General features: G+C 54.7%; 2 protein-coding genes and 1 long non-coding RNA gene across 4 annotated transcripts in view; 2 read left to right on the plus strand and 1 right to left on the minus strand.

Annotated features, from left to right (window-relative positions):
* On the plus strand, positions 1 to 16,844 carry MFGE8 (milk fat globule-EGF factor 8 protein). 2 transcript variants are annotated; one of them, XM_019533737.1, is made up of 10 exons: positions 1 to 153; positions 2,679 to 2,804; positions 4,045 to 4,170; positions 5,083 to 5,196; positions 6,061 to 6,242; positions 6,934 to 7,089; positions 8,396 to 8,540; positions 11,767 to 11,969; positions 13,661 to 13,816; positions 14,189 to 16,844. In XM_019533737.1, exons 1-10 carry the CDS (start codon positions 12 to 14, stop codon positions 14,330 to 14,332), a joined length of 1,494 nt encoding a protein of 497 aa, XP_019389282.1. In that variant the 5' UTR covers positions 1 to 11; the 3' UTR covers positions 14,333 to 16,844. The 2 variants fall into 2 exon arrangements, with proteins under 2 accessions (XP_019389282.1, XP_019389283.1); XM_019533738.1 differs by having other exon boundaries at positions 11,785 to 11,969.
* Positions 11,976 to 27,957, minus strand: part of LOC109309121 — a 19,852-nt gene continuing 3,870 nt past the window's right edge. Inside the window, exons 2-3 of the long non-coding RNA XR_002100791.1 lie at positions 12,338 to 12,345; positions 11,976 to 12,106 (exon numbers count right to left, since the gene is read on the minus strand). This is a non-coding gene — a long non-coding RNA (uncharacterized LOC109309121). The remainder of the gene's footprint in view (positions 12,107 to 12,337; positions 12,346 to 27,957) is intronic.
* HAPLN3 (hyaluronan and proteoglycan link protein 3) overlaps positions 26,530 to 27,957 on the plus strand; it is a 10,111-nt gene continuing 8,683 nt past the window's right edge. Inside the window, exon 1 of the mRNA XM_019533739.1 lies at positions 26,530 to 26,645. The gene's annotated coding sequence lies outside the window, so the exon portion shown is untranslated. The remainder of the gene's footprint in view (positions 26,646 to 27,957) is intronic.

The following is a 27,957-nucleotide window of genomic DNA, read 5'->3' on the forward strand; positions in this document are numbered from 1 at the left end:
TAAACAAGTGGATGCGGCACCTCCGTGTTGGGAGCCGGAGGCCTGGCTCTTGCGGGGCTGGGTGCTCTTGGCTGCGTGGAGTTGGGGAGGCAGAATGGCACCCTGGAAGCTGCCTTGCTGCCAGCACAGGGGCTGCCCGGGGAACCTGCTGCGGTGAGGGACCCTCCTCATATGGCGGGGGAAGGTTGGGGGGATTTATACCGTGCGGCCTGGGGTGGAACGCACTGGGGCACTTTTGCTAAGTTTCTTCCCCAGCTGTGTCCCAGCTCCCATGTAAACCAGAGGCTGCGGGTGTGGAGGCCGCTGGCACAGCAGATCCTGGGTATACTCGCTCGCCTCCCTTATTTCTCTTTAGGAAGCCAGTTCCCCTCCATGCACAGAACCAGCCTTGTCAGCAAGGCTGCGGCCAGCTGGCTGGAAGGAGCCCTGATGTGGAGCTGCTGAGTGCTTGGGAAACCTGTGGAGGAGTAGTGGGGCAAAGGCATCTCTACTCCCTACCCACACCGGTGTCTCCTCCTCCAGTGCTGGAGCTCATGGCAGTGCATTGATGGAGGATGAGATCATGCAAAACAAGGCTGGGCAGCAACTTGATCTGGTGCCCAAGTTTTACTGCTTCTTCTGCCTGCACTAAGGGAGCAGCAGCAGCATCTTTTCTGAAACTTCACTTAACAGGGGTTTATCACAGCTCGGTCTGTCTCATAAGCATGCACCCTGCAGATGCAGAGTGTCATGAAGAGGGATTAGTTCTGAAGAGCCCTGCTATTAAAAGACTAATGAGTAATAACTTTGAGCTGGGGCTTAGGCTGGTAAGAGCTGCTTGGGACAGCGAGTGCTCAGCTCATTAATGTCTACCCCCTCCAAGCACACAGGTAGTGGGGGATATTTGTGGGATCTCGTCTGCCCTCAGGCTTGCAGCAGGAGCCAGGGGCAGAGAGGAGCTCTGTGCCAGGGCATACGCTTCCCCATGGGTGATATGTGACACAGCCCTTCCCTCCAGCACGCCTGATATCAGGAGCTGTTCTTCCCCCACACTTGGCCATGGGTGAGGTCACCTTTCACTCTCTTCCTTGGGGTAACCTGAACAAATCCAAGCTGGAGCAACAGAGAGGGACTTGGAAATTGTTCTCAGCAGCCAGCTGCTCTGCAGTCCCTACAGCAATTGAATTAGTAGGTTTTGGTCTGGCACAGAACCACTCTGAGACGCATCCCTTGGGTTGACAGAAATTAGGAGGGGAATGGTTATGGAAGAGCTCAGTCTTGCTTGGAGTGTTGGCTGGGATGTGTCTCATCATGTCAGCAGTGAGGCTGTGTTGGTGACCAGGATTGCATAGGGGGGAGCATGCATAGCGTGGGGACAGAGACTTTCAATCTTCAGGGCTGTTGCTTCCAAGGCTTTGGGGCTAAGACTGTGCAAAGGCTGATCTGCCATGTGGAGCCCTCTGCGAAGAAGCAGTGCTCTGGGGGACAGTACGTAGGCAGACCACTACTCTGATGTCTGTGGGGCAGGTGCCCTGGTGGTCATGGGCCTTCCTGTGGAGTTTCTATATAGGTCTCGTGTGTGTTCTCCTTGAGACAGACCAGGGCAGCTTGCCCCTGCTGGTGTTCACTTGTTAGAGGATGTATCTGGTCCTGCCTTAATGCTGAGCGTGGCTGTCTTCGCCCCCCTCGTCTGCCCAGCTCTGCGTTTCCATTCTTCATGCCTCCAGAGAGGCCATTTTTCATCTTGTTACACAAACTTTCTCCAGTGAAAAGCCAGAAGCTTGGTTCCTTAACCTACCTGCCCCACTCTGCTTTCACTGGTGGGCAGGAGGGTGAGAAAGGTGGACAAGAGCTCTTTTTCTGTCCCATGGGGTGGGTGGCACTGACTCTGAGTGTCCCTTCGCAGCCTCCCTGCAACCAGAGAACTAGAGGGAGTGGTTTGCAGCAAAGAATGATTAGGCTGAGTTCTGTGAGATAGGAATAGACCCCCAGCAGGATATGGACATGCTATGCTGAGCCCAGGATGGAAGGGGATAAACCCCCTAGGAAATGTGGGACTACAGCAGTCATACTGCAAGATTTCGGGTGATGTGTTGGGACAGATCCAGGGGGTGCAGTAGTGTGCTTGTGCCCTCCATTAACTGACAGTTTGATGCCCAGATCTGTGGTGGTAACAGCCAGACGCATGCACAGTGAGCTGTCTGCACCCTCCTTTTCACTGTCCTAGAAATCAAACACCCAGAGAAGGATGTACTGACCACAGATGATTCCCCTCAGCCTGTTCTGTCCCACCATCCTGCTTCCAGCATATCTCACTATGAGTCTTCCCCTGCCATCATTGGAAGAGGCTGAGACATTTGATAACAGTTGGAAACCTGGAACCTTCCTGCCCCCGTGTACAGACTAAATAGAGCAGTACATCTTTTTGTGCTGACAACAGAAATGTGCTTCTTTGCATAAACCTCGGTGCTGATGGAAACAAGGGGGTGTGAATGGTGGGCCACTGACATTGTGAGACTGGGAGCTGGGAAACAACAAAGCAGTGTGGATAAGACTGTAAATGCAGGAGTCCTGCAATTGCATTTTCCTCCAAGTCAGATTTCATTTAAAGACCTTGGTCTGTAGCTGGGAGTACATGAGGTGCATATGGGGTTTCACCAGCCACGTTTGCTTGTACTGAGTTGTGTTCTTGCTTACAGGTGACTTCTGTGAGGTAAACCAGTGTAAGAACGGGGGCACCTGCCTGACCAATGTCAGTGATGGTCCGTTCTTTTGTCTCTGCCCGGATGGTTTCACTGGGATTGACTGTAACGACACAGAGAAAGGTACAGTTGCGAGGCGCACAGACACTCCACTTCCTGAAGTCTGATCTGATCTCTGCATAACACGATGTATCAATAACAACACAGCAAAGTGCATGGATCCTCACATGCCTTGAGGGCACTAGCATTTGGCAGACTGCCTCTATCTGTTGGTCTCAAATTCCAGCCTTGCTGATTGATGACTTTTGCCCATGTTTTCGTTGGTGCCCTACCCAGGCACTTGAATTCTGGCAGGTCTCAGTTGCTTGGGGTGTGTTGCTATCTCCAGGGACATGAGGTAAACCCATGGCTGCTGGTTTGCCATGAGTAAGAAAAACCAAATAGAGACTGAAAATATCCTTTATTCTCTATCAGTTGGGTGGTCAGTCCACGTGACAGAGGGAAATATGCTAGGGTACCACAGATTCAAAGCTCTTCAGAAAGCGTACATTTTTATACAGGTATTCTTTTTTTGAGCCATCCACTCACACACTCATAAGCTAACACCAGGATGCCCACAACTAGGTACTGTTCCTTTCTGTTGCCTAAAATTACATTACCATTTCAGTCCACTTTCCGCATTCCTTGACAGTCTTTAAAGTCACCCAGGAAGCAACACCTTGATTGAGGTGATACTGAATAGAAGCAGACAAGGTTCTTTGGGTAAATCTGAAATCTCTTTAGACCAACTAAATAGTTGGAAAAAATGTTCTTTACAAGCTTTTGGGCACAAACACCCTTCTTCAGGCATAGGGAGAGTTTGATGGTGTTTGTGTGCTGTCTTGGGTGGAGCATTTATAATCATTTTTAATCACTCTGACAACTCACAGACCTTCTAGCATATCTATCACCTCCTTGTTGCACTTCCAGGATGGGTCTGACTATCAAACTGTCTTGTGACAGCCAGTAGGGTGAAGGTCTTCTCACCTGGGAACTAAGAAACACTGTCAAAGCATGCTTCATGTCCTTCTCCAGCAGCTGTTTTGCTAGAAGATGGCATCTTACTACTTCTAGCAGATGATGGAGTGGTATCAGTCTGTGCTGTGGAGCTAAAAATCCCAGATTCAAACCCAGATGCAGGCCAGGGGGAAGCTTTTTACAAGGTTACATTAGGTCCACGCCTTGGGGGCCTAAGACAGAACAAAACTCACTGTAGTAGCAGATATCCTTGGGCCATGAATTCACAGCGAAGGAACCCAACCCCAAACCTTCTGGAGCTTTCCCAGTTCCCTTTTGACAGCTGTTTGTCTCCTCTTCCTTCCAGGCCCCTGCCATCCTAATCCCTGCCACAACAATGGAGTGTGCCAGATCCCACCCAACAGGGGAGATGTCTTCACTGAATACATCTGCAAGTGTCCCTCTGGGTTTGAAGGCACCCACTGCCAAGAGAGTGAGTAGGAGCTGCTTCTATGAGGAGGGTGCTGGCTCTGGGTGAGGTGGAGCCCTGGCGGTGGAGGTTTTGCAGATGCCACAAAGTTATCAGGATGTTCTCCCTGTGAGAGACCAGGTGTCCGCATGTTCTTCAGGGGTTGGGTTTGTTGTGTGCATGCTTCGTTACCTTCCAAGTGTTGCTGGGCAGCACTGGGGCTCTGACTTACCCAGCAAGAGGCCTTGCAAGCTTTGTTCGCGCCGAGGCATCAAATGTTTCCCATCTAGAGCTGCGGAAATGTGCTGGGCAGCCTTGTGTGGTGACTCATTCTCCTTGCATACCTTCAAGCTGACTGAGTGGCTCTGGCTCCTGCGGCACAGAGGTCACGCAATTCTGTATGTCCTGCTGTCGCACCCACTCGGTCCTGTTCCTGGGCCATACCAATGAATCCAGGGGCAGAGGGAGGTTAGCAGGGCTGGCTCTGGGTGCATTGAGAGAACTGGAGAAATGGTGAGGTACTGAGAGTGAGGCTGACAGGTGAGTGCATTTGCATAGCCCCCCCTTGCATATCACTGGGCTTGATCAATGGCAGGATTTTGCCTTTGGGGATCTGTCTGACCTGCAAGGGAATTTCTGCATCATCTGAAGCCTAGAGTGGCATCATTTCCCAGAGTTTTGCATGGCTGGAGGAAAGAACCAATACTTCAGAATCCAACCTTTCTCTAGTAGGGGCTTCCAGCAGGAGCAGCTACAGCTACATAGATCCTGGCAGCCACAGCAAAGGCTGAGAGCATCTCCTGGGATTAAAGCTCCTCAGTAGCCTGACAGAGCAGCTGTGTGCTGATGGCTCTGTGCCCTTTCTTCCTGTGGTACAGGGTGTGAACTGAAGATTTGGCATTACGCCCTCAGTCTTTCCCTTCCTGTCTCCCCTAGACAAGAATGAGTGCTCCTCACAGCCGTGCAGAAATGGAGGCACCTGCCTTGATCTGGATGGTGACTATACCTGCAAATGTTCCTCTCCCTTCCTGGGAAGGACCTGCCAGATCCGTAAGTCCTTGACAGTGATGAGATTACGTGGGGGACCCCTCACTCCTGGCTCCCAGTTGGTCTTCTCAGGGCTCAGCAGCACAAAGGAGCTCCCCTTGGTTGGCTCAAAGGACATCAATAATTTCTGGAGTCCAGCAGCTCAGGTGTCTGCTGTGTGCTGCTTGATGCTGAGGTTAGTGGTGGAACTGGGCTCAGGGAGATAGCTGTGCAGTGTCTCTGCAGGACTACCAGCTCTCCTGCCTCCTTGCTCGGGTGGGGATCGGGGAGCTTTGGAGGCTACAGCACAACACAACCCAGAGTAAGAATTCACCTCCTCGGGTTGCTATAAGTGTGTATGTGAGGATGGGATGCCCTGGTGGCCTGATGGTAGAGAGAGGAGCCTCAAAGGCAGGGGCATTCCTCGCCAGTCTGTCTACACTTGAGCTGGTGGTGAGATACCCCACAGAGCACTCGTACAGACCTAGATATTGCCCCTCTGCCTGCATTCAGGATTGGTACAGACCAAGTAGGTCTGTATGACCTGGTTGATAGAAATGCTGAGGGTGAAGCCCTGGGAAGGGGCCAGGGAGGAGCCAGCTGTGGCAGGAAATAGGTGGAACCAACCATGTTTCCATTTTTCTGAAAAATGGGCCCACTGTCATGAGTGGCCAGTGGAAACCCTGGCATTGATCTGTCTTTACTTTTGGTTCCAGGAGCATTTGCTCTCTCTGGAAGGCCAAGAGTGTGGTAGCTACAAACTCCTGTGGTGCAAGGCAGGAGAATGACTCCTTGCTTTCAACTCCCAGTCACGTTCCGTCACTCTTTCTCCACCTCCTCCTCTTTCTCTCTGTCATCTCTCGTCCTTTGTTCCTGCCCCTGTTCCAGGCTGTGCCAATCTGCTAGGCATGGAGGGAGGGGCCATTGCAGATGCTCAGCTCTCTGCCTCATCTGTGTACTACGGGTTCCTTGGCCTGCAGCGCTGGGGTCCTGAGCTTGCTCGGCTCAACAACCAAGGGATCGTGAATGCCTGGACCTCCAGTAACTATGACAAAAATCCCTGGATTCAGGTACCTGCCTTCTGGAGAGCCCCATGGTGTATTCTTGGGGGAAGCTGTGAGCTCATGGGGCAGTGGGCATCAAGCCTTGGCCACAGCTGGAGACTGGATGGTGGACTTATCAGAAAGTTGCTCTTTTCTGCTGTAGATCCCTCCTGTACTTTCTGTTTCTCATGGGGTGAGGGGAGGACAAGTCTGAACCCTGTCAACAAAGAAGGGGTTAAATGACCAAACCCAGTGCTGTTTTCCATGCTAAAATCAGCACCTAAGAGAAGTGGGTGCTGTAGGGGTATTGATAAGATTGAGGCATAGGGTTCCTTTAGGGGATAAACCCTTGCTGCTGGGATACAGGGGCTTAATTTTATGGGAGGAGGAGCTGGGGAAACATCTTGCACTGCCTTGCAAAGTGATGCATCCCTCCTCCTTAATGGTGGGACCAGAACTGGGATGTGGGGCCATAGCAATAAGGGGTTCTAGCACAGTGGAAATGGAGGAGCCTGGAGATGGACAGAAGATCCTTTGGAGGACTTCTCCTGTTGGGGATCTCAGGCTGAGTCTGTTCCTAAGTGTCTTGCCTGGCTCCAGCAGAGTTACAGGTCGTGTATATGGTGCTGAGCCTATAGGAGACAAGGGAGTTCAGGGTGCAAACAGAGAATGCACATTGGCATGTATTCCTCATCCTCTTCCACCCATCCTGCCACAGGCCAACCTGCTGAGGAAGATGAGGCTGACTGGCATCATCACCCAGGGTGCTAGCCGGGCGGGCAAGGCAGAGTATGCACGCATCTTCCGAGTGGCCTACAGCTTGGATGGGCGTGAGTTTATGTTCTACAAGGATGAGAAACATGACAGAGAAAAGGTGGGTGCTGTGGTAACAGGTCTATTGGTGCTGGATGGTGGAAGAAAAGATGGGGAGGGTGGGGCTGTGTCTGTGCAGGGCAGGGGGTCCGTATATGGGGGTATTGGCATGTAGGGTGATCACATAGTGAAAGCAGAGCACTGGGGTTGCTGTGTGGCCTCAGAGAGGGGAGGGGAAGTCTGGAAGGAAGAGCTGTGGTTGCAGTAAGGCAGACAGTGGAAATCTCATCCAAACACAGGGGACAATAAATGCCAGTGATTTCCTAATAGGGCAAATGGTCTCACATGTGCATACACCCTGCACCTGCCCACATAAACAACATTGCAGTTGGCCAAAGGGCAGGAAGGCTGTGGCTTGTGACAAACTCCACCTTTCATTTGCTCTTCCCTGTGAGCTCTTGTTCAGTGCTTGTGAATACCTTGCCAGCTACCTGGTACTTACTCAGCAAATGCTGATGGTTGTTTGGTGCTCTGCATCTGCTATCTCTTGTTTAATTGTCATGGACTGGGGACAGTACTCTGTCACATGGGGGGACCTGCTACAGTACCTGAGGGGAGATGGGGCATGGGTAAAGGGAACCAGATGCAGACACTGGAGGGAATGGTGACTCCTTCGGATCAGTCAGGCTCAGCCTCCACAGCAGCCGCATTTATAGGATTCAGGTTTGGCCTGTGAACTGTTTGCTGTGGGGGCTGAGTTCATAAGTGGGTCTGTTCTGTGCAGCACTATTAGGATTATACATTTCTGTGTGATAGTAGATCACTATAAATATATACTATATTTACTTGCTGGTAAGCTGACAGAAGCTGCCTCTCTGAGTGATAGCAGTGTTGCCAGCCCTCAGGATTTTACCTAAGCCCTTAAGTAACTGATGGTCCCACAAAGCCCGGGTTTCTGACATCCCGTGAGTATAAGAGAATGTCAGATAACTCCTGTAAAGTGACTTCCAGAAAAAAGCCTGGACATATAATGCCAGTGCACTTTGAAGGTGTAAAGCCACAAGACAAAGGGAAAGAACGTGACGTTTGGTATTTAGGACAAAGGCGTTTCCTGGATTTTAAGCCAGTCTCGTAACTTTTGGCATCATGGCTCATGCTGGTGTAACAGCTGGAGCTGGCTGTCCTGGGACAGCCTCCTCCCAGGCTAGTAGGGAAGGGTTTTGCTATGTGGCCTTGTTGTGTGTCCCATAAGGTCAAAATCTGCTGGCTGGCCAGGATGCAGAGTGGAGAAAGAGCCCAGAATGGCATCCTCCCCCACAGCCTAACACTCTCCCCCCCACATTTTCTTGTGGCCTTTGCTCTTGCAGGTGTTTCTTGGGAATGTGGATAACTACAGCATGAAGACCAATATGTTCAACACTCCCATCACGGCACAGTATATCCGCATCTACCCCATGCAGTGCCGCCGGGCTTGCACGCTGCGCTTTGAACTCGTTGGCTGTGAGATGAATGGTAAATGTCTGCCCTGGGCCAAACAGATGCCATGCAGCTTGGGGCACTTGCTCCCCTCTCTACAGTGGGCTTCTATACTTTGGGCCAGTTCTTGGTTGGGTCAATGCTGAAGGAAACAATGGTGAAGCAGTAGTTGACTCCAAGATGAACATGAGCCGGCAGTGTAACAAGGCTAATTGCACTGTGTGGTGTATTACCAGATGCATGACCAACAGATCGAGGGAGGTGATGCTCCCCCTCTACGTGGCATTGGTCAGGCCGCAGTTGGAGTAATATGTCCAGTTTTGGGCGCTGCACTTCAAGAGGGACACAGGGAATCTGGAGAGGGTTCAGAGGAGGGCCACTTGCATGATTAGTGACCTCTGTGAAAGACCCTACGAGGGGAGGTTGAGAGATCTGGATCTCTTCAGCCTTCACAAGAGACAGCTGAGGGGAGACCTTGTAGCCATCTATAAGTTTATCAAGGGAGGACAACATGGAATTGGAGATGCACTATTTACCAGAGCACCCCAGGGAGTAACTAGGAATAATGGTTGCAAGCTAGTGGAGAGTAGATTTAGGTTAGACATTAGGAAAAATACTTTTACAGTAAGAGTGGCCTGAATTTGGAATGGGCTTCCAAGAGAGGTGGTGCTATCACCTAACTTGGAGGTCTTCAAGAGGAGGCTTGATAGTCACCTGGCTGGGGTCATCTGACCTCAGTCCTCTTTCCTGCCAGATGCAGGGGGTCAGACACAATGATCTGTTGCGTCTCTTCTGACTCTGCAATCTGTGAATCTGTGAAACCCAGCTGATGCAGGAGGTGGCTGTTGAGACTCTATAGGGAGCACTGTCTCATAACACTAGTGCCCAGGTGTGCTGCTGGAGGGTGCTGGGCTGCAGGGAGCAGTGCAGCAAATCTGTACAAGGCACACCCTTTGTGCTGCTGGAGGGGTGGCCCCCATACTGAGACCAGGAGACTCGGCTGTGAGAGATCTGCAGAGGCTTTCCACAGGACCGGAGGCTGTTAATCCCTTTGTTTCAGCCAGATCATGTCTTGGGTAATTGCACCCCCTTTTCCCTTGCTCCTTCCCAGGCCATCAGAATTAAGATTCAGAATAGTTCTTCACGCCCCTGTGAGTGCTGTTAACCAGATGCTGTTTCCATTTCGCGGCTGGCTGGAAACACTGCTGCAGAGTTTGCAAAAGGCTCAAGGATCAAAGTCCCCTAGAATTACAGCTTAAACTGAGGTTCAGTCAGCTGGACTTCTCCCCTGCCAGCTCTGCATTCCTACCCTGACCCGTGTGCTAGGCAGTGCATGATGCAGTGAGCCCAGATCGCAGCCCCCTGGATTGCTTTGCTGGGGGAGAGGGGGAGGGGACAGAATTGACTCTCTCCTTTAAACCTTGAACACTGAGTGCTTGTCTGGGCAGTGCTGTCAGGAGCCAGGGTGCCTGAGGGGGCTGGTAGTGAGTCCCTACTGCCTGCGTGCCTGTACGATCAGCTGATGGCGCTGGTGCCATTGTTAGGGGGTTCATGCATCTGTGTCACAGCTGGCACTGCAGACTTCTGCAGAGGCTAAGGATTAGGTTGCTTGGAGACCAGGTGCCCTTGCATGGATGCATCTGGGCTGGGGTACCAGAGCAGGGGGCATGGAGGTGATAAGTGTTTCCTGCCGCTGCTCATGCTTGCAATTACTTGGGGCAATAGAGAAGCCTCTGTTTGCAGGGGCATCCATCCAGCTGCTTCAAGCAGCTGCACAATCAAATTGTAACACCAAGGCCTTGGAGCATGCCATAGCTCAGCCCTGCTGGGAGCCTGCCAGGTTTCTCTCCCCCCCCCCCTGCAGGCGCAGGCAGGAGGGAGGTGGAAGAGCAAACCCAGCAGAAACACTGCAAGGAGGAGTGGGGGAAATCTCTGGGAACCCTGGGAGCTGGAATTAGCTTGAGGGTTCAGCATCTGGGGTTTCCTGGAGCCTTCTGGGGAGAGTGAGCTGTGCTGAGTGGCACCGACTGGCAAGTCTTGGGCACAGGAACCCAGGTTTAATGCTGCCTAAAGCAGCTGTGCTTTGCTTTTGCATCTTCCCCTTCCCTTCATCCATCTCTTCCTTGAAAGCATCCAGGGCCACAGTGACATCCACCGGTGGTGATGGGAATCTCAGGGTTGCTTACAGCTGCCCAGCTGCAGGGTGTCGTCTGGCCAAGGGATGGGAAGCAGCCCCCTGCTGGATCTTCCTCCTCTTCCCAGCAGCCACCAGGCTAGTGTTTCCATGCACGGGAGGTGGTTAGATGGCAGAGGCTGGGAAACTACCGGGCAGAGAAGGGAGTGACCCTGCTTTACACTGCTGCCCTGAGAGCAGGCTCTGCACCTGGGCAGTGCTGAGGAGAGCATGTCTAGCACCATCCCTGCGCCCCAACCGAATTCTGGCCCCTCAAGCTCCCATCAGTTCTGCCTCCATTTTTGCTTCCTGCCTCCTCTCTGCAGCTCAGGGTGTTCAGCAGCCCCTCTTCCATCCTTGGGGGCTTCAGGGGGGTCCTGTCTTAGGCAAGTTTCATGGACAGGAGGAGGAGCTGTCCATGAAACCCAGAGGAGGCAGGGAGAGAGCAGAGCTGTCTTCAGCTGCAGGACTCTGCTCCTTCCCCTCCTCCCCCACAGTGAGACTGGGCTCCTGAGGAGGAGGGGAAGGAGCTCTATGGGTGTCCTTCCTCAGCCCTGATAGGCTTCTCTGCCCCCAAAGGTGGGCATGCGGAGCAGTCATCCAATCATAGGGGGCTTTCCTCCAGGCGGAGATGTTGCTCCCTGTTAATTCTAGGGTGCAGCTCTTTGTGAGCCGGCGTGCAGTGAGCACTGGGCTCGGGGCTCCAGCCCCTTGGTGTAGGGGCAGTAACAGCAGTGGTCATCTTCCTGCAGCAGGGGGTGCTGCCAGCCAGCGAATGGCCCTCAGCAAATACATCGGGGGACAAAACTGCAGCTAACTCGCCAAATCCAACTGCCTCTCTTGCCTGCTTGAAGGAGATGGAGATTTGGGGCTTCTAGCTCTGTATGCTTGGGTCTTTGGATATTCCTGTTGTGCTGAGTGGAGGCCCTTGGGATTGCTGCTTTCTGGGTCCTTGGTCCCTGCTTGGTGCATTTGGGGGGTCTCTGCTTTTCATGACTCTCAGGCATCTGGGTGTCTGCTCTGTGTTTATTTGGATGGTGATGCTGCTGGCCTCTTCCATGTCACTGTCTGTAAACCATTGTGTTACAGTGTATTTCAACATGGCAGGTTGCTCGGAGCCACTGGGCATGAAATCCCGCCTGATCTCTGACCAGCAAATCACGGCCTCCAGTGCTTTCAAGACATGGGGCCTCGATGCGTTCACCTGGTACCCCCACTACGCCCGTCTGGACAAGACGGGCAAGACCAATGCCTGGACTGCTCTCAGCAATAACCAGTCTGAGTGGCTGCAGGTGTGTCCTATTATCTGACGGGATCCTCTTTTGGGGGAGGACAGAGGGGCATGGAGGTCTGCTGCTGTGGCCAGGAGCAGAGGAGATCCCAGTTCTCATCTGGTCTCCCTTTATGGCTTTGTCAAGGCACTTAGTTTCTCCATCTTTTAAAATGGGGCTAGTTGTCCTTCCCTGTCTCCCAGAGGGAGGTTGTGGATTTGCATTGGAGGGCTGGAGGCAGGGTGTTTCCTGGGTTACTGGGTCAGAGGAAGGAGTTTGGGTTCTGGCAGAATTCAGGCAGCTGCTGAACCCTTGCTGTTTCAGAATAGGTGTGCAAGCTCTGTGCCTCTGGGATTGCAAAGGGGACTTGGCCATAGGCTCACAGGCACCTCTGGCTCTAGCCAGTTGTGTCTGTGACTACAGGTGGGAAGGATGGGCATTGGAAGACCCTCAGCTGTCCCCACCCCATTACACTCTGGCATCCTCGTTCCTTGATCAGCAGAGTGGGCGACTGGTCCTGGCCTTCCCCTGTCCTCTACTATAGGCCTGACCCTCCTACTCAGCACTGGTTCCCAGCTGGTCCCTGCTCCCATCCCTTTCTTCTGTCAGTGGAGGGAGCCCTCTGGGCAGCAGCTCACCACTCCTGCAGAAAGGGCACATGCATCCAGGGTGTTGTGTCACAGGCACAGCCCAAGCCTCCCTCCCAGAGCACAGGAACCAGGTTGGGTTCTTCTCACTCCCCAAGTTGATTATTGCTCCATGAGAGTGCAGACCTCAGCTGCATGTCAGGATCCTCTGGGGGTGCTCCGGCAGCTGGGACTGGCATGGGGGAGAGGGGAGGGGAGATGAAGGGCAGGTGCCATGGCTGCACAGCTTCTAGAGCACTGAACAGTCCTCAACAGTCCTATCCTTGGGACCTGGGCATTTTTCCTCTTCACTGTCCCCTGTAGTGCTATCGTGTCCCTGTTCCTCATGGTTGGAGCCTCCCTTAGCCCCAAGTCTGGGTATCTCTGACCTCTTTCTCTGGGAAAAGGCTTTCAATGAATGGCTGCTCAGCCCGCTAGTGACTGAACACACTAGGAGAGGGGCATGAAAGCCCTAGGTGTATGGGGAGAGGCTGGGTGCAGAGGGTGAGATTGGTCTTGCAGGAGGAGGCCATGCCCAACTTGGGTGAAGGCAAAGGAAACTTCAAGCAGGGTTTTGCCTCCTCCGCTTTTGGTCTGCTTCTCAGCTGGTCCATTCCTGTCCTTCCTGACTGCCCTGCTCCATGGCCCTGGGCAGCACAGTGTTCCTGCTCTCTCTCAGCCCTGAGCTGCCAGCTCCTGCTGCTGGCCATGCCCTGGCACACTTTTAGGGGCTGCCCTGTCTGGCAACGTGGGGCGGTCTCTGCTGGTTCTCTGGCACTGGGTGAATTCCAGGGACCTTTCTAGCCCTTTACACACAGGAGCAGATTTGGGGCAGAGTTTCCCCGTGATCCATTGTCTGGCCACGCAGGCAGAGAGGATCCTGGTGGGCAGTTGTGGGTCTTTGGCCAATATCGTTACTTAAAGCTTGTTAGGATGGGGGGTCATCAGCAGAGCAGTGAGGAGGGGTTCAGGCAACCTTCCCCCTGCCCCACACCAGCCTTTGGTGGGCTCAATCGGCTCTCATGAGCAGCAGGGCAGACTCAGAGGAGGTGAGTCTGCTTTATCTCTGCCTTGTGTGTCTCCTAGATTGACCTCCAGACACAGAAGAAGGTCACTGGCATTGTCACCCAAGGAGCACGGGATTTTGGGCACATTCAGTACGTGGCAGCCTACAAGGTGGCCTACAGCGATGATGGACGGTCCTGGACTCTTTACAAGGACAGCCAGACAAATACCACCAAGGTGCGGGCAGGAAAGGGGCTTTCATAGGCCAGTGGGAGACTAGTTCCAGCATGCCAATGGGACTGGGGGGCTGAGGCGGTGCAACCCATAGCTGGGGTGATGACAGGGTCACATTGCTCCTGGCTGAGGGTTTTGCTAGCCAAGGAGCTGCTGGTGAAACTGGGGCTAATAGCAGGGAGGAGCAGAGGACAGAGCACCTGTTCCTGTGATGAGTGGGGGCAGGGGACTCTTGCACTGACTTCCCTGCCGGGGTCTGGGAGGTGCAGGCTGATGCTCAGTAAGGCCTTTAGGCAGCTCCCCAAGGCATGTGTATGGCAGCTCCTTCCCTGCAGTACCTGCTCCCCGTTTCAGTGGCTCTCTCCTCCTCCATAGATCTTCCACGGGAACAGTGACAACAGCTTGCACAAGAAGAATGTGTTCGACACGCCCTTCTACACCCGCTTTGTGCGCATCCTGCCTGTGGCCTGGCACAACCGCATCACGCTGCGCGTGGAGCTCCTGGGCTGCGATGATTAGTCTCCCATCTCCGGAGGGGAGGGTGGCGTGGAGGGGAAGGACTGGGCTGATCCCCCAGCCCTTGCCCTGCACACTTACTGCTGTACCACACCCTCTCCACGTCTCGCCCATGCCGCCCTGTGCCTATGTCTTTGCTTCCCGTCCCTTGTGGTGGGGAGGGCAGTGGCGGTGGGCATGTGGTGTCGTCCTGCTCTAGCTGAAGCCATTAGAAGTCTCAAGGGAAGGCGCGGGGCCCCTCTCGCTTCGCTTTAGAGAATGCGATGGCCCTGCCTTGCCGGGGCTGCTGTACTTGCACTAGCGCTCAGAGGCCCCCCAGTCCACCTTGGGCCTGCAGCACTGCACTTTGGGGCCACTCCACTGGGGCGGCTCTTGTCCTCGGCCCTAAGAAGTTGCTTCACTTGTTCTCCATCCAGGGCCCTGCAACCTGGGACCCTGAAAACTCCTAGCTCTGCTTCCACCGAAGGCTCCTCAGCCACCTTCTATGTAGTTAGCCTAGGAGCTCAGGTGCGCTTTGGGGAGAGGTGACCGGAGCAGATACGGTCACTGCTTGCCTCCATCTCTGAAGCATGGGCAGCCAGCTGTCTTACCCCCCGGTGCTATATCCATGCTTGAGTGTGTCAGGAGGATGTAGAGAGGGCTCCCTGTTCCCTGGCTCCTATTGCAATCCAGAGGGGCTCCTGGGAAGACTCAGTGCTGGTGCAGATTGCTCTACTGCATGCAGGCTGCCTTACGCAGCAGCGCTAACAGGCTTGTTTTGTCATGTCCACATAGTGCCAGGAGAGTGATGAGAAGCGGTGGGAGCATGGCTCCTGTCAGAAGACAGGGCCTTGGTGTGGGGGAGCAGCTGACAGCTGTAAGCCAAGGACCTGTTTTCAGTCCCAGTGTCTGGCTTTGTCTGGCAGAACCTGCCCCTGTCCTTAAGGTGCGTCAGCCAGGGGAGATTAGTGCTGGCCGGTAGGGCAGCTGGCTATGCAGCGTCTGCCGGTGCAAAGCTAGGGAAGAAGCTTGTGGGGTGGGGAGTATAGCCAACAATGCCTAGGACCTGCTCGTAATGCCTCAGGACAGACTCTTCCACAGGGGTCAGACGTGGGGGAAGTGCTGTCTGCCTGCCTGTTTTGTGCTTCCCATGTATGTAAGGTTTAGTATAAGGCCTGTGAAGAACCAGGCCAGCCAGGCTGCCAGACACCGTATGGTAAAATCCTCCCCAGCCGCTCAAAGCAGCCCGGGGTCTATTTACTTTGGTTGGTTTATAAGGTGCAAGTCTACCCTGCCTTCTGCTGCCTGCAGCCCTTGTTCTGGAGTGGCCTGGTGAAGCTGGTAGCCCCCAGGCTGCACCAGGCCAAAGGGCCAACCCAGCAAATGCACTTGGTTTCTGGTGCTTTGCTACACCAAGTCCCAAGACGGCTTCCAGAACAGGAGCTGAGGCTCCCCACCAGCTTTCCTGAAGTCTCTTCAGCAGCACCTGGCAAGGAGGGGCTGGCACATGGAGCTGACTGGGGTGTGCTGAGGGGCTCTGAGACCTTGTGCATTCAGTAAAGCCCATGGTATTGTCCTCAACACAGGGGAAATGTGCTGTGTGTGAGATGAGTGACACTGGGGCAAGGGGTATGTATTGTGCTGCTGGACTAAACTGTCCTTCCATAAGAGCCTCCTTGCACTTGGGGCATTGGATCTGCTCAGGGCAGAGAGCAGCCTTCACTTGCTACGAGACAGTGTTCAGGCAGGGCTGTTTGGTTTGCATATGAGCTCTGCCTGCTTTCCCAGGTGCCAGTCCCATGGTGATGGTCCTGGGGCCTCAGGAACAGTAGTTATACCTCCCCTTTATACCTCCCCTTCTCCCTTGGCAGAGATGGTCCTTTATGGGGTTGGTGCCCATCATAGCCTCTTAACCTCACGGCCTCTGCGTTCTAGCCTGGAACCGTCCAAACTCCTAGCCCGTAGTGATGCCCCTCTCCTATGTGTCCCGCTGTTTGGAGAGTTTTCTCCAGGCTCTGCTCTGGGGCCAAAGTGCTGGTGTGAGTCTCAGCAAGGTAGTTTCTAGCCCCAGTGCTAGCAGAATAAAGCTTGAAAATGCAACGCCTGCATGCTCCAAATGCAGAAGGCAAACAAACAGAACCCCAACCATCATTTTTTAAATCTCATGATTCTGGAGGCCTGTCTCATGAATGCTCATGGAGGGCAATGCTGATCCATTGATTCCTATGGGTATGGGGCTGAGAAAGGAGGTACCATGTGACATGGCTAGCTGGCCATAGTGGGGACTGGCAGAGCAGAATTGGTAGCATGCGGGCACAACCAGCTGGCCAAAGGCAAAGCTTGCAGAGCTATTTTTTCCATGACCTGGTCTGGCACAAGGTGTGATGTGGAGCAGGGCCTTGTGTGTGCTTGGGAGGGAGATGGACTTGGTGGGGGGAGGCGGGGGTCACTAGTGTGGAAGCAGTGGAGTCTTGCCCAGGAAGGCAGTGCCCCCTGGAGGCACATCTCTGACAGTATTAAAACCAGCCGAAACTCACGGGCACCTGTCTCAATTTGTCTGTCGCTCGCTCTTGTGCTCCCTCAGGCTGAACATGGAACAGGCTTCTGATCCATGAAGATTAGGGAAGGAAGCCCCCATCCTTGAGGGCTCCTGTGACCCCATCACCCTGCCAGGGTCACCTGGCCTCTGGTCCTTCCCTGGCAGAGCTCACACTCTGCCTGCCCTGCCTCTGCTCTGGGAGGCAGTGCCAAAGTCCAGGGCTGGTTATGGATGCAGTGAGAGTGGGCTGCATGCTCACATCCTGGTCCCACTCCCTCCCTGCAGTCTATTGCCAAATAATTGCCCAATTCACTCAGCCCTACTGTGCTGATTGCAGCTCAAGATGAGCACATCAGTCCCCAAGACCTGGGTTTCCTCTCTGCTCTCCCAGCTGCCTTTTGTGTCTCTAGCCCAGTGCTGGCAGGGGGCTGGAATAGCTGGGACTGAAGAGCCATGGATTCCAGCTGCAGGCTCCTCCTGCAATGAGCTGCTGTGGAGGATGGCAGTGCTGAAGACCACTGCTGCTGGGGAAGAAGTTTTGAGGTAAAGAAGCTGCTTCAGGAAATTCCTTTGGGGAAACTCAGAGCATCAGGAGCCAGGAAAACGGCAGAGATGAGAGACCCATGCGCTCACAGTGATCCCAGAAGGATCTGATTATCTGCATGGGCCTAATGGGGAAGGCAGCAGGAGGGCACTGTCTGGAGGCAGGGTTGGGAGCTGCAAGGACAGGGTGGGAGGGAGTGGCATGGGGCGGTGAGAAGCTAAATGAACATGGAGAAGGGGGGCAATCCCCGAGCCCTTCAGTCAAGCGCAGTGCAGTCTTGGGCAGGGGCTAGCGAACAACCCTCTCGTGAGTTGTCATTCCTCCCCTAGAGCTAGTGATGGGCAAACCCCAGCCAGTCCAGCTCAGGGAAGCAGCACAACGTCTCTAGCTCTCACACCTCTTCCCCTTGTTCAGACACTAGGGCCAAGCTCTCAAGATCAGTGTGTCCTTGATGGGACTTCAGGTCCAGGCCAGAAATGCGGGGTATAGGGAACACGCAACTAACTCCCCAGGCCTGCTTGGAGCTCAGTGGCAGGACAGGGCAGAGGTTCAGGTTGGTCCCTCATTTATTCAAACCTGGCTGCCCCTCTGTACCTCTCTATCCCAGGGCCAGATTGCAAGGAGCAGTAGGAAGACTTGGGGAGGGGGGGTCTCTCCAAGTTGGCAAACTAACCTGAGGGTCCACCAAGCCTCTGGGCCCTGGCCAGGTATACTTATATGCTCACTGTCCTTTGAAGGCTCCTCTCCACCCCAAAATCATGCCCCACTGCTGGGAGATCTGGAAGAGGTTGAAACTCTCCACCTGAACAGATGGCAGGAGATCAGGGTAGGGTGCACTCCCCCCAATTCAGTACTGATGCCAAGACCTTAGCTGCATCCTGTAGGATTGCTGAGAGAGGCTCTGTCTTTCATTTTAGCTGTAAGCATCCTGCCTGCTTCGGGAAGTTAATCCCCCACATGTTTTGTGTTTATTGTCCAAGGACCGGGGTGTTTGTAGCACAGGTAACACACAGAAGCGCAGTCCTGGTCCCAAACACAGACAGTTGTCCCCGCCAACACTGCTCTTGCTGTTCCAGCCCCAGTATCCTGCTCAGACCCTCCGAGAAGCTCCCTTCTGCCTCCGCGAATTGTCCCTCACCACTGAGGGTCTTTGCTCCCTCTCCCAGAAGAGGCAGGGTGGCATTGCTGTACTGAGAAATCACAGCAGGCTGGAAAGGGCTTTTGCAATGGGAGGGGACTGTTAGTAATCCAACAGCACCCTACATGGGGCAGTGTAGCCCCACACCCTGCATATCCTCATTTCCTGCCACTCATGTCTGACATTGGGCTCAGCAGCTTCTTTGCGTGGTGCATTCCTGCTGTGGGTGGGAACAGTGATGTGGGACCTTAGGATTCTTTGAATGTGCCCTGGGTTACAGCTGTGCATAATCAGAGCCTTTGCTGTCCCAGCCCTGGAATGGAGATGCTGTTTAGCTCCTCCTGGCGGCACTGAGGGGACACCTTTCTGTACAATATAGGTGCCTGGACAATGCAACCTGGCTGAGGGATGCAGCTGCTTACAGGGCTAGGAGACCCCAGAGGATCAGAGACCAGGCAAATGGCTCCAGAAGCCTTCAGGAGCTCACTCTGAAGCACCCTCTCCTCAGATTTCAGCCACAGCCAGCATCTGTGTGGAGTCCAGCATGGCCATTAGTCCTGAAAACTGACCTTCGGTGAATCACAGCAAGGAGCAGAGACCAGTCCTGCTCCCCAACTGCCTCAGCCCAGCTTCAGTGCAGCCTACCCCCGCAGCCCTTGCTCTTCCAGGGCCCCCTGCCAAGCACTCTGTGTCCAGGGCCAATGCCCCCCCACTTCCCGCCTGCCCCAGGAGCCCAGCCCTTGGGATGAGCATGCCTCACAAACCTCAGGGCATCCAGCTTCATGGTCACCAGCCAGTCGGTGGGGCAGCAGGGTGCGAGGTCAGCTCAAGGTAGGGGAGCAGGCTGCGTGGTGAGCAGGGAAGGGGCTATACCCACAGGTCAGGAGAGGCAGGGCGGGGGAGCACATGGGGAGGGTTTCCAGCAGAGAAGGGAGCAGATTGGATGCTCAGGTAAGACTCCTGGGGGCATGGAGATGGGTTCCTGCCAGGGAACCAGAGAGCTGTACTGCTGGGGGGGCAGGATCTCCACTTCTCCCCACCCCCCCTATACCGATGTAGTGAAATGCCATCTGTGACTCAGGGTGGGCTGCGACACCAGCCTCATTCATCACTTGAGCACACAGGGACTCAGTCTCACAAGTTGCTGAGGGGGGCAGTCTCTACTCTGTGGCTGTGGAAACTATGGCAGAGGGGAAAGCAACTTGTCTGAGGTCACCCAGGCAGAGAACCCGGCTGCCCTGAGTAATACGGCGGGTGTCAGTCAGATGACTGGCGAGCCCACATCTTGCCCTGCCAGGCCCTCCCACGCTGCTGTGCCCTATCACCGGGATGCTTGGGCTGTGCCTTCAGCACTCCTGCCTGCCGCGCAGGAAGGCTTTATTCTGTCTGGCTGGCACATTGGAGGTGCCGCTGTCTAGGAAGTGATGGCTCCAGAGCCTCTGACAGTTCAGAGCTGTGTAGGGAATGGAATTTAAACCATTTCCTTTTATTCTTTCCAGCCTCGAGTCTAGGCAGACAGGACCCCCCCACCCCGCAGCTCAGGGGCCCTGAGCAACCAGGTTGGGGGGGTAGCACTAGGATGGGCAGGGGTGGTGACCTCAGCAGCAGCAGGCCAGGAGAGCTGTTGGTCAGGGGTAAGGCACGATGCAGAGCTGTGCCGCTGGCCAGAAGCCCCCCTGCCTGTGCTCACCTTCCTGTACAGCCACATCCCAATTCCATGCATTCACAGGGCTCCCCCAACCCCATCTGCCCTGCCATTTCATACACCCAGCAGGGCTGCTTTGACTCCCCCTTTCCTAGACAGTCTCATTGATTTGCATTTCCTTTCTCTGCTGTTAGAGCCCCTCACTAAATCTCAGCTGGGAGGCTACAGCAGCTCCCTGCTGTGCCTCCATTAATCTTGGGTGGTGGGGAGGACTAAGGGGGGCAGTGACAGGGCTAGGACTTTCCCTGCACAGCCCCTTCCCTGTTTGCTAGCTTCCCTCAGAAGCTGAGAGCAGCGCACATCAGTCTCAGGATGCAGAGGCAGGAAGTCGGTTGTGGCCCCTTGTGCTGCAGGTCACACAGCAGAGATGGCCCTGTCAGCCCTATTGCTGGCTCCTGTCTCAGCCAGCCGGCTCTGCCAGCAGCCTGGGAGGCTGCTGTGGAAACTCTGAGTGTGTGGGGACATCCTCCTCTCCTCCACCACTAGGACCCCCAGGCCAGGATGTCAGCCCCTCTGCCCCACCCAGGACTGTCATCGAGGGGCGATGCAGTCCAGACCCTGAGGGGAGCATGATCCAGTGGGCTCAGCCTGTACTAGTCAGGGATCTTGAAAGAGGCCTCACGTTAATAGGATCTTAGCTAGAAACCTTCCTAGCAAGACCGATAGACATGTCTGCCCCTGCTCCTCTGTTGAAGTACAAAGCAAAGCAGATCTGCCACAAAGACCCCCTGTCTTCTGGCCAGCCACCCTACTGGCCCAGACAGAGAAACCCTTAGAGGGCATCTGGTCCCCGCAGCCCAAGCTTTGCAGTGTCTCAGCCACAGGCGGAAGGCAGGTATACAGCCAGCACAGCCTGCTCTGATCAGGCATTTCTTTTTGTAAAGATATGTCATATTATACACTCATATATGTATATGTATGTATGTATAATGTGTATATATACACACACACCTTCCAGTCACTGCTCATTGCCTCCTTAAACCGCAGTAGGAACCTGTGCATCTGTTACAATATACACGCCCGTGGAATGGCACTCCTGCGCACCTGTCCGCAAGGCATCGTCTCCCTCAAAACCCCTCATCTCTTAGTCCTGTCCCCAAATGCTGGGTTTGACAGTTCACTTGCTGTCTCTTTTGCTGGAAGACCCATTGCTGCTGTCGCTGCTGCCATCCTCATCGCTATTTTCCAATCCGGTTGTCTTGATGTTCTCTTCACTGTTGCTGTCTGTTTCCTTGCTGGGAGGCTCTTGAAAGATCCTGCGCCAAGTGTCGCTCTACCAGGTGGATTTGGCTGCGTCCTCACCATCCTCAGCTATCGATTTCTGGTAGGAGGACTGGCACTCAAAGCCATTTTAACACAGTCTACCACCTTGAGGTTTGTGTGTCTGTATGTCAGGAGGTTCCTGGACTTCCACAGGGCACTTCTGACGTAGGACATGAATTGATCAAAGCGGGCCGATGGGCTTCCCGGTGTTTAGTAAGTCAGTGGCATTGTCCACCCAGATCCCACCCAGCCTGGCACTTGGTCACAGCTGCTACAGGTACCCACAGGCCAGTGGCTGAGCCCCTGCAGAGAGTGCAGGAAGCAAAGCCAAGCCCTCAGCAGGCTCCCTGCTCACCCACGGAGCCCAGACCAGCAGGCCGCCAAGCACCCCACCTTCCTGCAGTGACTTTCCAGCCAGGGCTGCCCTGCAAACCCCACTACCCCAAAAAGCCCTGACCAGCAACAGCAGCCCCTGCCCTCTTCTGAGCTTAAATAGGCTCAGCTGCAGCTCCTGGCTTCAGCTCAGAGAGGCTCCTAGCTGGTCCCTGCCCCTGGGGTTTAACCCTTTATGCTCCACGGGCTCTTTCTGCACAACCAGGACAGGATGCAGTAAGGCTCCAATCCGCCCACTGTCCCTGGGTCGCCTGAACACGCCTCTGCCATTGTCCTTGTGGTCCAGAGAGCTGGAAGAAGAGGGTGTGCGGCCAAGAAGGGACGTCCCTGGCCTCCCTCTCACTCTGAGCTGCTCCTATTACTCCATATCCTCTCTTCCTGCTTTTTTTCCCCCTGATGCGGCTTGCCCCAGCAGGGAGGAAGTCCCAAGCAGGGGCAGCCTGGTCTGTCAGGGAAGGCACTGGTGCCACAGAGAGGCACTTGAAAAGTGCCCTCCTCCCTCCAGGCAGGTGGGTTTCCTACTCAGCTCAGGCTGGCTGAGCTCTGAGCCTAGCACTGGGCGGCTGCCTCCAGGAAAGGAGAGAGCCCTCTGTCCCCTTAGCACATTCCAGGGTCCTCCGTGGACCTGGCCACACTGTCCAGGCATGCGGGGCACTGCGCAGCTTTTTCCTCTGCACTGAAACAATGGAGCGAGTGACTCGGTGTCGGGCCAAGGAGCACTGTGCCCTGCGAGAAGGGCTGCCAGGGCGCGCTTCCTACAGACAAGGGGAGACAGGGCAATGACTCACTGAAACAAAGGCGCTGAGCAAACAGCCAGGAGTGGGGCAGGGGCTTGCTTGGGCCACTGCCTCGTGCTGATATTTCAGGCAGCTGGGAGTGGGGGGACCCCTTCTCACTGCTCAGTAGGCAGGGAGGTGCAGATCTGGCTTCCCTGGCAGCTTTGGCCAAGCTAGAGCACTGGGTGGAGGGACCGCACCTCTCTGCAAGGCAGGGACAGTTTGGAGAGCTCCTCATGCAGTGTTTGGCCACCTAAGGAGTGTCAGGAGCAAGTGTCATTATCCCAGGGCGGGCTGCCAAGAAGCAGCAACCGTAGCACCCTGGTGCCCAGGCGCCAGGGAGATCTAATCAGCTCCTCATTGTAGGCCTTGAACAAACTGATTAGCAGATAAAGTCAAGCAGATTGTTGGAGGATTAGCCAGCAGTGGCCAGGAGCCCCTCCAGCATGCTTGGCACAGGGCCTGCTAATGAGAAAGGAATTTGCTGAAGAGTTAACGAGTGCTTCCCTAAAACTGCACATGACCCACCTGGACAGCATGGGTCCCACTTCACACAGCTGCAAAGGAAATGCTGACTGGACAGGTCAAGGCAATGACCACTCTGCTCCCCTGAGCACGAGCTTGCATCAACCCAGTGGCTGCTCGGTGTTACCCAGCCAAGCGTGGTGCTGAGGCAGACGGCCTGTGGTTACAGCAGCTGATATAAACCACACCAGCCTTAGAGGTTTGAGCACACTGCTCACTTTGTACAGCACACCTACTCTCAGGGCTCTGTAAGTACCCCCAGGGTCTGGGAGCAGATGGGTAAAAGCTGTTGTAGTCTAACTACCCCTCAAAGAGCCACCACCTTTGCTGACATGCTGGGCTAAAAGTGGTACGTCTTCCTTTTGACGTTAGGATCAAACCCATGACCCAAACACTGCAGCAAGCCTACCCCCACAGCAGGGCTGTTATAGACCAGGCATCTCTCTCTCTAATATAACAAATTTTCCTCTTTCTGGCCCCATGGTCCTTCCTTCTGCCCCCTGGCTAGAAAGCCACTTAATCCAATGTCAACAGAAGGAGATAAGAACCCAAGTCTCCATTTTCCACTGATATCCGGTCTCTGGCTTTCCCAGACAATGTTTCCCCTATCTATGTTTTATCAAGCCATCCTTACCCACCCCCCTCGAATGCGTGGGATGAAAGGTGTGTCTTTCCCTCTGTCCATGTGCACATTCATAATTGCTCAATGTAGGAAACACAAACCCAGTGATGAATTGATTGTGCAATGGAATGAGTAACGGGCAGCGTGCAATGGAGCAGAAAGGTGTGCTCAGCAGAGGGGGAGGCAATGGGAGAACCAGCAGTGAAAGCCCTTGCCATTGCAGCACCAGAGCTGAGCTGGAGCTAGCCAGGCATGTAAGTAGAGGCAGGCTATTATCCCTAACCAACGGGAATTCAATCCGAGCATTCTGCTTCCCATCCCATATTGTCCTTCACTCCTTTCCAGTAGCGGGGAGGGGCCCTCTGAGGCCAGAGACCTTCTGCTTTTGGACCCACTGGAAGTGAGTAACCAACCTGAGAGGTCCCAGTGCCTATAACTCTCTTCTCCTGGGCTTCTCCTTGGAGACGGGACACTGACTCCTTGCTGGGAAGCAGACAGGCAGATAAAGCCACTTCCAGGCACCGGAGAGCAGTTGGTTTTGTGCTTATCAGAGAGGTTGCTTGCGTCACACCAATCAAAGTGGATGGCACATAGGGAAACAAGATCATGTCTAACATGCCCCTTATATCTGCAGAGGGAGCGCAGTGCAGATGGCAGCCCATTCTGTACTCAGGCCAGCCAGGATGCTGACAGACCCTTCACAAGCAATGCTACATTTCTCAGTGCAGGGTTAGGGAGCGTTTGTGTTCACTGCTAGATTTGTGCACTCAATTTTAACAACCAGGGGGTTGTTTCTTTAGCACAGAAGAAGCCTGCCTGGCCATCAGCTCTAAGGCCCAGTCTGACCTGGGAAATGCCATCCTCCTCCCCAGCCCAGTGGTGTAATCTGTCCTGGGAAAGGATTCCTATCCCCTCAGCGTCAAGGCCCAAGCTGCCCCAGGAAAGGCTGCCTTCCAGGGCTGAGGCCTGACCCACGCTGGGAGAGGTTGCCCCCCGGGTCCCCACCAGCTCCACGGCCACCATCTGGTTCAGAGTCCCAGTCCACGCCAGAGAAGCCTGCCTGGCTGGGAAGAGCAGGCGGTTTATTTTTGAAAGAGTTGTTTTCTTTCCGGTTTGAATCAGTTCTGCTTGGAGGGCAGACTGGACCCGGGCCCCTGCGCTTCATGCAGGGGCAGCTCATTTCCTCCTGATAAAATAACAAATTCAAGATGTGTGGCTGTAGAGGCCTGGCCTGGAGAGGCTGGGTGGGTCAGAGGGGTCACTATGCACACAACTCTGTAATTCCTCTTCTTCTTCACACCGTGCAGATGGGTCAGCATCGGAGAGCTGTAAACAGGGGCTCTGGAATCGCGGGGTCTCAGGGAGACCGAGCGGGCAACCGGTATGGCCATTTTGTGCCCTCGCTGTGGCCAGAACACAAGGACTCTGAACACTGGTGTTACCGGGACCGAGACCAGCCTCTGAGGAGCATGCACATGAGTACATGTGTGTGGCCACAAGCAGCTGGCAAGACACATATTCCCTGGGGCTGGAAGTGATCCTGGTCTGGGATATAAGAGAAGAGAAACAATCTGACACCACAATGAGCCATATCCTTGCCACCATCAGCGTACTAACAGGATCCCTTTCCACATCCATTGCAATGAACAGAACAAATGACCCCCTCCGTCTTTCCACTCCCCACCAAACCTTCCCTCGCTTCTTGTGTTTGGTCCTTTCCCAGGCCTCCTGCCAACCATCCAAGCCATCAATCAATTAAGGGCCTCATGACTGGGCCTGGATGGACCTCACATGACTCCCTAAACTGGGCTTGTTGTGGGAACCACCTGGTGCCCGTCATCATGGTGCGCTCATGCCTCACTGGCACGTCCTGGTCAAGAAATGTAGGGCGTGTACTGTCTCAGCCCTCCTCTCCGGACCTCCTGGTTGCTGCTCTTGCTCCTGCCACGTTGTCCTTTCAGAGGTTTTTGTTTCTTCCCTTCTGGCCCTGGAGCTAAAGTTTTTTTTTCGCTGGGCATTGGCATTGGTTTGGCAAGATTAAGAGCCCTCACCCAGGCTGGGACTTTAAGGCAGATGCCATCAGGACTCCCCCACACAGGCATGGAAGGGTTTGATGTTGCAGTGGGTTCCTCTGCTCAACATTTTGATCAACGCCCCATCCTTCCCCTCCTGGAGCCTTTCCAAGGGCTTTTACCCCTGGGTAGAAAGGAGGCTACTGCCCGTTTGAGCTCAGCCCCACACCACTGGCATAATGATAAGCTGTACACTGTGGCTAAAGATCAAAAGTCTGGACAGCTGACATGCTGCCAAGGCCATGCTTGGGACAGGGTATCATTACCTTGCTGAGAGTGGAGAGCCCTGGTCAGTCCATCAACCCTCCAGGGCTGGCCTTTCTTCTCTGGGCACTGGCTTCCACCTGGTCCTGCTGGGGGATGCTCCATAGAGCAGAGACCCCCTCCCAGGTCATCTCCTTCCCCCATGCATGAAGCAGCACCATGCAGAGAGCTCTTTGGAGCCCAGCAGAGCCCACAACCCTGTGGTGCAAGATTACACAGAGATCAAAATGGAAATTTGGCCCATGAAAATGACCTTCAATCTCCAATCTCCATCCCTCTGCCCTCGCTGCTCGGCTCCCAGGCACAGCTTTGGAGAAAGGAATGTGTTCCCCTTTAAGAGGCTGGCCCTGGAGGAGGGAAGCTTGTCCCGCTGCTGTTTCCTCTCAGCCCATGCCAGAGCCCTAACACATTTCACGGGAGCCCTCCAGCCTTGCATGCTCAGTCCGGAGCAGGGGACCTGGGCTCACGCTCCCCAGACGCTCACTGGCTCCCAAGCGTAAGTAGGGGGTGAATGAAGAGCCCAGGGCTTCTCTGTGCTGGGGACAGGCTGGGAGGCAGAAATCCTGCTCTCTGCACCCCTCTTCAGTGGGGCTAAGTCTGAATCAGTTGCTGGGAACAGGGAACATTTGAAAGGGCTGGGACTGCAGGGCAAGGTTTCTAGGAAACGTAGCGTGGGGCTGGATGGACCTTAGGAGCTGCACGGGTTGAGCCATGTCCAGAGGTGGGACGTGGGCGCATGAGTCTGGGGCTGGAGGTCCTGCTGAGCCAGGACAGGCGGCTGGGGTGTGAGAGCATGGGGCTCGCAAAGTCATCCATGGTCTCAGCGTGATTCTCAGTGTGCCCCAAATCCTGCCTGGAGGGTGAGGGGCCAGAGGGTGAGTGCCTGGCCCTGCGGTGGGGTTTCTGCTCCTAGGGCAGCTGGAGTCCCCAGTGATTTGAACAGCGGCTCTTGAGGATGCTGGATCCCAGTTGGGCTCCAGAGCAAAGCAGTCACTACTGATGGAAAGACAAATAGAAGAAGGAGGCGGCACAGGCAGAGGGGGCAAGGGCTGGCTTTGGAGGGGGTACACATGAGAACGAGATATGTGGAGCCCATGCGTCCAGTGTAGGACCAGGACCGGCAGCTAGGGAGGCGCAGGTTGGCATGTGGGTGGGGATGTGCCGTGGTGTGGCTCTGAAAAGCCTCAGGCTGTGCTCGGTCGGAAGGAGCTCAGGTTGGATGGCTCCCTGCCTGGGCTGGCTTCACATGGGTGGAAATTGCAGTGGGAGTTTGGAGGACTGCAGGACCCCAGTGCCCTGCTCAGCACCAGCACCGTGTCTTGAGGCTCCCAAAGCCCTGTACGAACATCAGTGAGGAAGCCTGGTTGCCTCTTTGGGGGCAAGCTGGACCCTCCTGCCAGGCTGTGCAGAAGGGGAAGTGGAGGTAACACAATAAGATGTTGGCAGTAGGAGCCCAGCCTCCCGGTCCCCAGTGTTAGCCATGAGCCTCCTGGAGCAGAAGTGCCTGCAAGCTGCATCTCTTATAACAGGACTAGAAATTTTCCTGCCAGGGCCTCAGGGCATTGTGGAGGCTGCTGCGTGTGGAGCCATCCCTGTGTGTCTCTGGCATGCATCACTCTGAAGGGAGCTGCGTGCCTGCAGGTTGCTGGTCTCTGCAGGCCCCCTGCTCTCACTTCCCCCCAGTCCCCGGCAGTTTCAAAGGGCTTGTAAACCCTGCCTAAAAGGGGAGGGGGGGGGCACAGATGTCAAATTCCTTCCTAACTGAGGGGCAGTCCGGAGACCTGGTGGGTGCTGGCCCCCTCTGCCGG

This window comes from Crocodylus porosus, unplaced genomic scaffold (assembly GCF_001723895.1).
Source record: "Crocodylus porosus isolate Cpor-Errol unplaced genomic scaffold, CroPor_comp1, whole genome shotgun sequence".
In the NCBI taxonomy this organism is placed as follows: Eukaryota; Metazoa; Chordata; order Crocodylia; family Crocodylidae; genus Crocodylus; species Crocodylus porosus.

Excerpts from the sequence above, each read along its gene's own strand:
- MFGE8 (XM_019533737.1), top strand. The coding sequence starts at position 12 with ATGCGGCACCTCCGTGTTGGGAGCCGGAGGCCTGGCTCTTGCGGGGCT. Across the intron at positions 4,171-5,082 it reads AGGCACCCACTGCCAAGAGA|ACAAGAATGAGTGCTCCTCA; the intron begins GTGAGTAGGAGC and ends TGTCTCCCCTAG. Across the intron at positions 13,817-14,188 it reads GCCAGACAAATACCACCAAG|ATCTTCCACGGGAACAGTGA; the intron begins GTGCGGGCAGGA and ends CCTCCTCCATAG.